This window comes from Gastrolobium bilobum, unplaced genomic scaffold, assembly GCF_033153095.1.
Source record: "Gastrolobium bilobum isolate Gb01-03AN ecotype WA unplaced genomic scaffold, APGP_CSIRO_Gbil_v1 utg12305, whole genome shotgun sequence".
Taxonomy (NCBI): domain Eukaryota; kingdom Viridiplantae; phylum Streptophyta; class Magnoliopsida; order Fabales; family Fabaceae; genus Gastrolobium; species Gastrolobium bilobum.
Genome location: NW_026897743.1, coordinates 13,705 through 24,910, shown reverse-complemented (window position 1 = coordinate 24,910; position 11,206 = coordinate 13,705). Strand labels below are relative to the sequence as shown.

Genomic DNA, 11,206 nt, shown 5'->3' with positions numbered 1-11,206 from the left:
GTGGCAGAACAATTAAGTAGTGATGGTTCCATACTTCCATTGATTCCATGAGATGTATCCAATTTCAATCGTACGTTAAGGTTCTAATATATAAGCATGCATATAAATATATGTTACTTTTTTCTTGTTCCTGGATTCTCGTGAAAGATTTTGAGATTACAATGGTTGTCAGAGTTACTCGCATTTCGTAACATATCATGAAAAATGATGAATGCTTTTCTTTGTTTCCCCTGTTCTAATTACGCCGAAGCATCATAATTCATAACTAGTGGATTTGGATTCGAAAGAAAAAAAAATGACTTTTTTTTTCTCCATAGTTCTTAGTTTAATACACAAAATTTAAAATTGGCAAGGGTGTAGTGGGTACTCATATCCATGAGATATCGATTCAAGGAAAATTTCACGCGTTAACTCAATACAAAAAAAAAATGATATGTTCAAGGTTGTGGAACCATCTTAAAAAATTCACCTATTTAAAGAAAGATTTTACACATTCTATTTTTTTTTTTTTCATTTAAGTGCTTGGATTGGAATAGCCAGTATCACTCTTGAAAGATTCAATCTATTTCCATCACTACGGTTGTTCGTCCGCAAAATTATAGAAGCATTTTATTTTTGTTTATGAATGATGTCAAGGAAAAGGCATTATATGCTTCCTTCTGACCATGAGATATAAGACATAATCAAAAGCACCCAATCTTTAAAGTACGATAAAAGAAAACAAGTATTTATACCCTTAGTTAAATTCCCCTTGTTTGGGGCCATGTTTGCCCACCACCCACAAATCTGCAAAGAATTTTAGTTCTTTTGCGCTTTGCTAGAGAACCCACTGAGAACAGAATATTATTTGTTAAAACAGAGACTGGTACCAGAAATTTGATGCTTGATAGCGAACCATTAACCACACATTGACGAAGATATTCCACCAAGAAATTGAAATTCAAAATTCTGTTCAGCAACTCCAACATCAAGTCATACAGTGCTACCGTGGTAGGATCTTCCATGCCTACCAACACTGCACATGTCTGTGTGAGGGCCCTTCAATGCCTTCACTCGCTCCAATAAAGCTCAACAAATGATCACATATTCAATAGGCGTTTGGTATGTCAACATTTTTCACATTAAAAATTAAAAACAAACATCAATATGAATTGCCTGAAAGTATTTTAAATTTGGCGAAAAGTAATGGGGAAAAAGCTAATCACATGGCTTATGGCCACTATACCATTTCTTATATCATCTCATTGTAGAACAAAATAAAAAAACATTGGTCATACCATCCAATGGGAAAGTATATAAGCCATAATGCACTTGCAAAACAAAACCTGACAAATATCGAAGATGTGAACATATAAAGTAGATGTTTTGGAGTCATTGTAAAAAATTCCCAGAAAATAAGCATGGCATTTAAAGAGAGGAGAAATAAAATCGTATTATCAGGAAAACTTTCATATTTTTATTTCATACCCACAGTACTCACAAACTCTCCGGTACCACTTTCATTAAATTCACTTCGTTCAAGCATTAAATACAAGATGCTGGTTGTCTCTGCTCAACCAGAATTTACAAGGGCGTGATCCATATACAAAATATACAGCATGGTAAAAGTAATGCAATGAACCGCACACCACCGCCGTTGTATAAACAAATGATGCTAAGGACTAATACCACATCATGCATCTCCAGTTCCATTATATGGGCTCTGATCCAGAGTATCACCCAGTGACTGAAGCAAATGAATAATGGATTAGCAACTTCTTTCTATATTAAATCACAATATGCATTAAAAAAATCCTTATGAGCCAAATGGTTTGCATAGACAAAACTTAAAAGTAGGGGAAACGAGAAGCCTCTATAAATATAATTCAATTTAACCTTGACTTTTGAAACCATTTAAAAGCAACCATAGATGAAAAGGAATGATACCAAGGGTAAACTCTATGAGAAACTCAATCCCCCAGCACAGTTCTTTAGGATTTTAAGAAACAATGATAACGGTCAAGGCAAAGAAGCTTCTAGGCTGACAAATATTGGCTCAAACTCAAGCTCCAAAATGAAAATACCACCTTCAATCTAACAGCATAAAACATATGAAATTCTTTGAAGTTTCAAGTCAGTTATGCAGAATTTCCCAGACCCATAGGAAAAAATAGTTTTATGAGAATGCTATTCCAGTTCAAGCACGCAGCTAGAAAAAGATTCGATTAGCCAGTGATATAAAGACTAATTAAAAACTGGCAGAAAAAGTATCATAGATAACTATCTAAGAAAAGGGAAAAGAAAAAGGTGCTGTACTGCTATCCAATTAGAAACAAAAAAGTGAATCCAAGGTTTCAGTCAAAAACAATGAAAATGATGCCCTCAATAATAATAGTTTTGCACATAGGGGAATCCTATAATCTGTCTTTCTTGTCATGGTTAGAACTCTTATTTTAAAAATACCGCTATAAATAATTGAAGACAGCCCCCTAAGGTAATGACACATGCTAATTTAAGTTTAATTGAGCAGTTTCTCAAACATCCTGGTTCCATTTTTTTCTTAAGGTCTAAAACATAACCTATGCATAATACTTAATTTGCAAGCTTTTTTATGGTAAGAATGTAAAATATGCTCTCTTAGGTTAACATGGGTAATTACTATATATAGTATAACAACATTTTATACCTTAGTTTGGTTGGATTTGCAAAAAAAAATTACAGGAGAACGGCAACCAATAATCTAAAGCAAAATTGGACACTTCTGTCCTTTTCTATGTTATGTTTCAGCTAATAAGCAACGGCTTTGTAGTTTCAAATTACTGACACATAAAAAGCCCCTTCCAGGATTATGCAGTTTATAATGTATCATGGAAGATTAGAGGACTACGCAATACTGTCTCTCCATTATCATGCTAGCTTCAACTTGGTTTTAACTCTCTCTATAAAATGCGGGTAACTGATGTAATCATCTAGGGTGGTAAAAGCAGACAGACAGTGTTTGACAGTAAACGAAGGAGAACTTGACCAAAATGCAAGGTCACAGATTTACTAAGAACAACACAAGAAGCTACAGAAGGGATGTGTGCAATGCCTTTGCACCAAACAAATTAGTTGCTGAAGTATAAATCAGAAACAAGTATTCAATTCAGCAAAATAATGGAATGGATCAAAGGAATAATCCCTCCCTATCTTTAGATGAAATTGATTATTCCTTGTGCATAAATATGCAGTCAAAATTGCAAAATAGCGTTCCATGGAAGAAACTAAAATTCTCACCTCTGGATAGCAGTCTTGACGTACAATTGTCTGCTTGTTTATATTCACAAAGACTTCGCATGACACTGTTGCCTGGATTGAGCATACAATATTTTAGATATAAAAGGTATCGAACAGGCAAAAGCACTCACATTAATCATGTCAAGAAATGAAAATCATAAAAAAAAAACAGCAAGATAACAAATTCCACTAATCAAATATGAGATTTTGAGCAGGTTTTAGACTCGTATAGTTACATTTCCAGACAAAAACGAAATAACAACAATAATTATTATCACCCTAAAAAATATCACTATCGGAGCCAGTTTTTCACATACCCAGAAACGAAACTGAATTAAATAAAAAAAATAAAAAATTGCAACTTTAATTCACAAGTGAAGAAGCACCTTCAAAGGGACATGGAAGAAGAAAAGCCCCAATTTCCCTTCAACTCGCGTGTCAGTATCGAATGGAATCACACCCTTGGCTATATCTTGCAGCAAGTAGAAAGCATCGTAGATGACCTCAAACCCATCGACACTGAGCGTGACGTCGACGTAGGAATAGCGGCGCATCCCGATGCGGCCGCCGCCGGCGGAGTTGACGAACCCTAGCTGGCGGCCGCGATAGCCGACGGAGACGGCGAGGGAGTCGTAGGAGAGGGAGAAGAAGTCCCTATTGCGAACCTTGACGGTGACGTCGAAGGAGAGGTCGAGGATTGGCTTCGGAGTGGTTCGGATCCCGATGTTGTTGAGTCGGATCCGGGTGACCCGGATCTCCGGGTCGGATGGGTAGAAGAGGAAAGCGGCAACGGCGAGAAGGAGGAATAGGACGAGCGCGGCGGAGTAGAGAAAGCAACGGCGGCGAAATAGAGGGTAGAGACGGTATCTGTATGCGGGGAGCAAAACGACGACGTTTTGAGGCGGTGGATAAGGGTACTGATAAGGGTTAGGGTTAGGGTTTGAGGGGAGAGGCGAGTAAGAGACAAACTCGTCCTTCCCTGTCATCTTGAAAAAACGATATGGTCGTTTCAATGCACACTACGCCTTAGGACAAAATACGTAACACAAACAAACACATAACCCTTCCTTAAAGTTTAAGACGTTTAATTAGTTACTCTTTTTTCCTCTACGATGATGAGTTGGCATTTCTTAATTGATAACTCACATGTCAAACGGGCCCATGATATTATGGGGAATTCTATTCCTATCCCACCATCTCTTAAATTTTTCATGCTCTCGTGTAATTTTATAGGTAAAGGCTATAAATATTATTTTTTTTCTTATTACTTCTTATTATTAAATTTTAATCATTAATTTTTGTCAATCTAATAATAATAATTTATTAAAATTTAATAACTAATTAATAAATATAACTCAATAAATTATAATCATTAAATTGACAAAAATTAATGGTTAAGATTTGGTAGTAAGAAAAAAGATAGTAAGTATAATCTTTCCCAATTTTATAATCGATAAACATTACTTACGTTTTTTTAGCGTAGACGATAAATATTAATATAAGCGTTCTATCTGAAAATGAAAATAAAGAAACTAAACATAGCGTAAAAGTGTGACCGTTTTTTTTGAAATATTCAAATCGATTCATCGCTTTGTGAGTAGTCTGATTCGGAACGAGTCCCGGGATTAAGGCTTTAAACTTCTTTCAAAAATAGTACTAAAAAGAACCGAACACATGTTCTCACCCTCACTTTTTCTTTTCTTTATATACAGTTTTTGATTGTATAACTACCAATTAAAGTTTATAAGTAATTAAGATTTGAGCGTAATATTAATGTAAGAGATTAAACCTTTCGGAAAGATTAATGTCACTTTCGAGGAGATTAAGAATTTAAATTTTTAGGAGCTTATATTTGATAATGATCAGTCCAATAGGGATTGAGATAGATCGAACACAGTTAAGTTCAATAGCTATCTCGATCTTAGCTGGGATGAGTGTTGCGAGATAATGGCTCAGTGGGATGTTCTATGAGTTTGCAGAATACTGTGTGGATGGAGGATTTAAGGCTGGATATCCTGATTGGCTGAGATGACTGAGGGAGGTACCTGCAAGGCACTCTGACGCTCAAATCAATATATGAGTTGCGAGCTTTAGTTAAGATATAATAGATGATTATCCTGCTTATGTCTCCTCAGTATGACGACATTTAACCTCATTGGTGCATAGAAGTGGCTCTTGCAGGCTATCCTTTGTGTGGGATGACTATTTGTGAGTTATGTCTTATAGGTGTAGATGGAACTAGGTGCATGTCCATTGGCCATTGGCTATTAGGATGGTTGAGGAGTCCTGAGTTATTGATGTCGTGTAGCCACTGAGCTATTCATGTCGTGAGTCAATCTACTTGTAAGGTGTTATATAAGTATGATGGTCGTGTTTCCTTAACCTTGAAGTCTTAGTGATTGGGCCTTTTGGACCATTTATGGACTGGACCTTATATCTCATATGGGATTGGTCTCAAGTAGATAATAATGCATAGTGCCTTCTACGTTTTCTTAAGAATTTTCCTAAAAGCTTATTTCTTTTTTGCCTTTAAAAAGCTTATTTATTTGAGACATTAAAAGCAAAAAAAAAAAAAAAATCCTATAAAATACAAAAGATACTCTAGCTACAACAAGCAAGTTTTGAGTTGGTAAAGTGGGGTTGAATCGACATGTCAAACCACCAACCTGTCAAAATGAGGTGGGGAGGATTGTATATTTCAACCCATCAACTGAACACAACTCTCCCTGAATGTATGCAGGTCAAAGTGGGTTAGGGACAGGATAGGTTGTTTCGCGGGTCAATGTTTTGTTTTTTCTTATTCAACTTGTCATCTTTATATATATCACATTGTTTCTTCACCAATATATTTATATCTATAAGTTTCAACTATATTATATATGACACATTTGACTTTATATTTGAATATAGGCTTTTAATGTTTCTACAGTGAATATAAATAAGTTATCTACATTCGCTCTCAAAACGATATTGCTTTAGGTTGAAAAATTAAAAAATTAAAATACTATTATAAACTTGAAACAAATTATAATTACAAAAATAACTTGATTTCCGTCTTAAAACGACGTCGCTTTGGATTCAATGTAGATAAATTACCTACATTGACCGTAGAAAAAGCAAAACCTTGAATATATTGTAGTTTTATTGCAAAATTGCAACATCTATGACTACCTCTAATGGTTAGTTTACTATCATTACAACTTTAGGTTGAACTGAACAAAATAAAAAAACAAGTATTTCTGTACACAATACTATCACTAAAGTAATTTCGTAATAATAATGTTTGTACAATTTTACCCATTGACACAAATTTCTCATTTAACCACAAGTTATTACATAACGTAGTGAATCCAAGATAATTTCTTCATTTTTTTAACATTAAATGATACGTTGAGAAAAAAAAAATTTATTTTTTTAGATGGGTTGATATTTTCAACCCACTCATTAATAATGGATCAAGCCCCAGCCCTATTTTTAGCATATTGGAGACAGGTTTGGTTGAGTCGGCTTATTTTGTAACTCTTTTTGAGTTTACAAATTATTGGTATTTTTAACTCCACTTTTTTATTTAGAGTATTCAAATCAGTATTTATACTTTAAATAATTACTTTTTTTAATATCATATTAGTACTCAAGTTTGAAGATATAACCTTATACAAATTATACTTTTGCAGTTCGGTCAAAAGTAAATTATCAATATTGAAAATAAAGGATTTATAAAATTATTACTTTATAATCTTATCTCAAATAATTAAATATAATTAAAGTGTAACCATGCGTCTATCTATACATTATGCACTTATCCACTATCAAGCCAACCTGTTAGGTTTTTGCTTTTGTTAATATGGATAAGCTCTACTAACCACAAAACAATAATTCAAGTTCCGCAATAGACATGAGTCATGTGATAATGACTGAATTTTTTTGGTATACGATAGTGACTGAATTTTCATCAACAAGAGAAATCAATCCAAAATACTAATAGGATTGAAATATGCAAAGTGGTTTAGAATATGTAGACTTGTGATCGTGATATCAATTGTAGCTTGTTTAGAATAGTATATTTTAAAAATGATATAAGTTATAATGAATATTTATATGGGGAAGGATATTGTGACAACCAAGTTGTGTTACTACCAAGTGACTATCAATCAATCTCACCGTTAGATCGATTATGTTGATCCAACGGTTATATTTATTTCCATCTTTGTATGGTTATGATTCTCCAAATTTAATACTTTATATTTATTTTTACCTTTGTATGGTTATGATTTCCCATATTTAATGCTTTCACTTTAAATATGGAGAATCATGACCATACAAAGATGGAAATAAATATAACCGTTGGATCAACATAATCGATCTAACGGTAAGATTGATTGGTAGTCACTTGGTAGTAACACAACTTGGTTGTCACAATATCCTTCCCCTATTTATATATATCTTTAATATGATTCCACTAATACGTTAATAAATTTCTCTAAATATAGGCCCACCATATATTAACTTATCATGAATTTCCATGTGAAGGATAATTAACCAGAATATATATGATGGCACCAAGTTTGAGTGCCAAATTAACCTAATCATCACGACCAGGGGCAGTTGGTGCAGATGTTGTCCCCAGGTAGAAATGCTGCACAGATAGGCATTGGATTCTTTATGCCCAAATCAATTATATCTTTATGTTCATAATTGACACTGTATATAATTATTTATTCCACTATATATTAGCCATATTTAATTAGTTTCATATTTTATAACGATAAATTAATTATCATATTGTTTAAGTGGGGGTTATCTGATAATATTATTGTATATGCTTCATTTTACAATCGAATTGCCAAAATGATTATCCATTTCAATTGATTTTCATTTGTAAAATCTACATTGCCAAAATGCTTCAATGTATTTTGATTCTTAAAATAAGAAGCTAACTGAAAGAAGAAGAAAGCGACACAGCAAAAAATCTTTATAATAGAATTGCACTGTCTTTATCAAGATCCAAGACTCCAAGAGCCATCGGTTTTTTTTTGGGGTTTGAGTGGTTTTTCTTTTATTTTGAGTCATTAATTTGACAACTTGAATACACGATTATCTTCAATTTCAATCTCATTATATGCAATACGATACCCCTAAAATCGCAGGCCATTCAAAACCCATCCAAGTTGTTTTCTTATTGTCCAGAAAAACAATATCAGAAATTAAAATGAGTGAACCAGGGGAGAGTAAACGAATGATCATATATGTTTTTTTTTTTTTTTTTGAGTTACCCAATCCTAATTATCTCTTTGAGACGAGTTGGCTCCCTTCGGTATCCCCACGAGCTTCGACTCTTTGAGCCGGCTATGGGACTAATCCGGAGTGCGGGGAAACAGTGATGGCTAAAGGTTCAGTCCCCTCCCCAAGAATGCATTCGGCGGGAATCGAACACATATCCAACCTCACTAACTCAGCGCCAAGTTACCAACTGAGCTGCACCCATTGGGTGATCATATATGTTCTGAATCTATATCACTATTTTTTTTTTTCAGTTTTTAATAAATACCTTCTCAGTCACAAAAATATCTTATTATAAGAAAACCAACCATGTGATAATTATTTAAAAAAACAACAACATATATATAAAAACAAAAAGCTCTATATTTTTTTATTCTATTGTTCCAAACTTTTACCCGTGTTCTCTGAAAGAAAGGAGTTCCACTTTTGCAGTCTCATGATCATGTTCCTGAACATGAGCCTCCTGATCTGGCAAGATGTACTCTTTTCTCTTATGTTATATTTTTAAAATTAAAATTAAAAATAAATTATATCAGATTCCTCCTAAAGGGTGCAGGATAATGCAGGGGATCCAAACCCATAGAATATTTAGAACAAAACTTAATTGAAATACAACACTTCGTTATTGTTTCTTAAATATTGAAAAAGGAAACACATTGAATGATTATGATTTTTATTATTATTATTATTGATCCATCTTTATACAATTATGATTTATTAGTGGTAAATAAAATTATCTCAAACAACTTGAGAAACGATAAGCTCGTATATGTATATATATATATAATTATCTCAAAGGATATCCTCTATATATATATATATATATATATATATATATATAATTAAGCATTTATGGATAAATTGAGAGGTGGAACAACAAGGTTTCAAGTATGAATACTTCAAATTTTCATAAAGGTACACATGAAACACTCACAATAGCTTGTGTCATCATCATCATGTGGACTCTGAAGACATAGAAACAACAGCTTTATTGTTAGCAGGCATGGACTTGGACCGTTTCATCCAAGCTGGTGTCGTTGTAGACACGCGATGTAAACGACACCGGAAGGACCCTTCATGTGTCGTTGGTGAACATAAGCACTGCCCTTTTGGCAATAACGCCGCCCCACCACGGCCACTGCCACTGCCACTGCCGTTGTCGTCACTTTTTGGTGACGTGGAAACCGTAAGCTTACCCTGAACTTGAGATTGGGAAGCCATGGATGATGACGATGATTGTAGATGAAAAAATTGAAGCTTTAAATTGATTTTGAAAAAAAAGAAAAAAGAAAGAAAGACAAGATCTTCCTTTGTTTAGAACAAAGGCACCAGAGCAAGCATAGATCGTACATAGATATAACATAATATATAGAGGGGGAGAGAGAATGAAAATGTAATTATTCTATAGAATTTTCTTTTTTACTTTTAGTACAAAAAAATTTATCTGACATACTTAAAAATGAGTAGATTTCATTATAAAAAAAAATAAATTAGTGAAATTCGCTTATTTTTATGTAAATATGATAGATAAATTTTTTATACATAAACATTAAACTCATTTTATTTGAAAATCTTACTCAAATGAAATATTTTTTATATTTTTTCTGCTATAAAAGATAAAAGTATTTCTTGCAATTTCAACACGATATCATTTTGGAGTTTAGAAAAAAAATTATGAGTATTTAAAAAAAATTTGATGTACATCAAATTTTATTGAAATATCTTGATAGTTTTTTAAATCTCAAAATAATATCATTTTGAGTTATAAGAGAAAATCTAATCTCATGTTGCAAGCAAAATATTAATTCAATTAATTTAATAGTTAATTTAAATTTGTTTTTTGAAATATGTTAAATTTATAAAATTTTGCATATTAAAAAAATAGTTGATACTCTATTATATTATTTCAATTTAATTATAGGTTTTTAATTAATTAATTAAAGAAAATGTGAGATTAATTTATTAAAGAAGTAATAACTATTTTTGTTGGACCCAATCCTTAGATGAAACCAAATTGAAGGAACATGGATGGATGCGCGAGACAACATGACGAGAGGATGGCATAACCATGTGCAAACTCATCGTTTCATGTGTTTGATTCCACACGTGGCAGTTTTATGTATGACCAAATTAAAATACGTAAGAATATTCAAGATGGGTGAGAGCAATGTTGTTAAAAGCGGTCCCGTCATTGATCTGGTTGAGGTACTGAGTTACTAGTTCAATTGCATGACCCGGTAATTAGATATAATTTTATAATTTAAATTAAAAAATTATAAACATACTCAAATATCTAAGCAAAAATGACAAAAAATTCAAATATTTTAATATAAAAAATAATAAATGACATATTATTATAAAGGATCAAACAAAAATATAATGATCGTGATACGGGGCTTTAGGTTCAGAAAATGACATTTCTAACTATAAATCAAATCAAAATTTTCTGCATAGTGCATAATTGAGATAATATTTGTGTTGTATGTACATGACTTATATAAGTCAATAATAAGCAAAAAAATATATTTAAATATGTCCATTATTTTATTTTATTTTAAATTGAAATTTTTTTTGGGACCAGGCTGGGTCACCGGATCACCGATTTTCATGAAAATCGGCCGGGTCGTACCGGTTCTGATGCATGGCCCATATGTTGCTTGAACTGGACCGG

At 32.8% G+C, this 11,206-nt stretch overlaps 1 protein-coding gene across 1 annotated transcript; it reads right to left on the bottom strand.

Annotated features, from left to right (window-relative positions):
- Positions 1-1,423: 1,423 nt before the first annotated feature.
- On the bottom strand, positions 1,424-4,292 carry LOC133309709 (uncharacterized). Its single transcript, XM_061510507.1, has 3 exons — positions 3,642-4,292; positions 3,256-3,327; positions 1,424-1,726 (listed from the first exon to the last, which is right to left on the bottom strand). The coding sequence occupies exons 1-3, from the start codon at positions 4,239-4,241 to the stop codon at positions 1,673-1,675; spliced, it is 726 nt and encodes a 241-aa protein (XP_061366491.1). The 5' UTR covers positions 4,242-4,292; the 3' UTR covers positions 1,424-1,672.
- Positions 4,293-11,206: the final 6,914 nt, after the last annotated feature.

Coding starts and splice junctions, on each gene's coding strand:
- LOC133309709 (XM_061510507.1), bottom strand. CDS start 4,241: ATGACAGGGAAGGACGAGTTTGTCTCTTACTCGCCTCTCCCCTCAAAC. Junction 3,328..3,641: donor TCTTCCATGTCCCTTTGAAG/GTGCTTCTTCAC, acceptor TGCTCAATCCAG/GCAACAGTGTCATGCGAAGT. Junction 1,727..3,255: donor GTCAAGACTGCTATCCAGAG/GTGAGAATTTTA, acceptor CATTTGCTTCAG/TCACTGGGTGATACTCTGGA.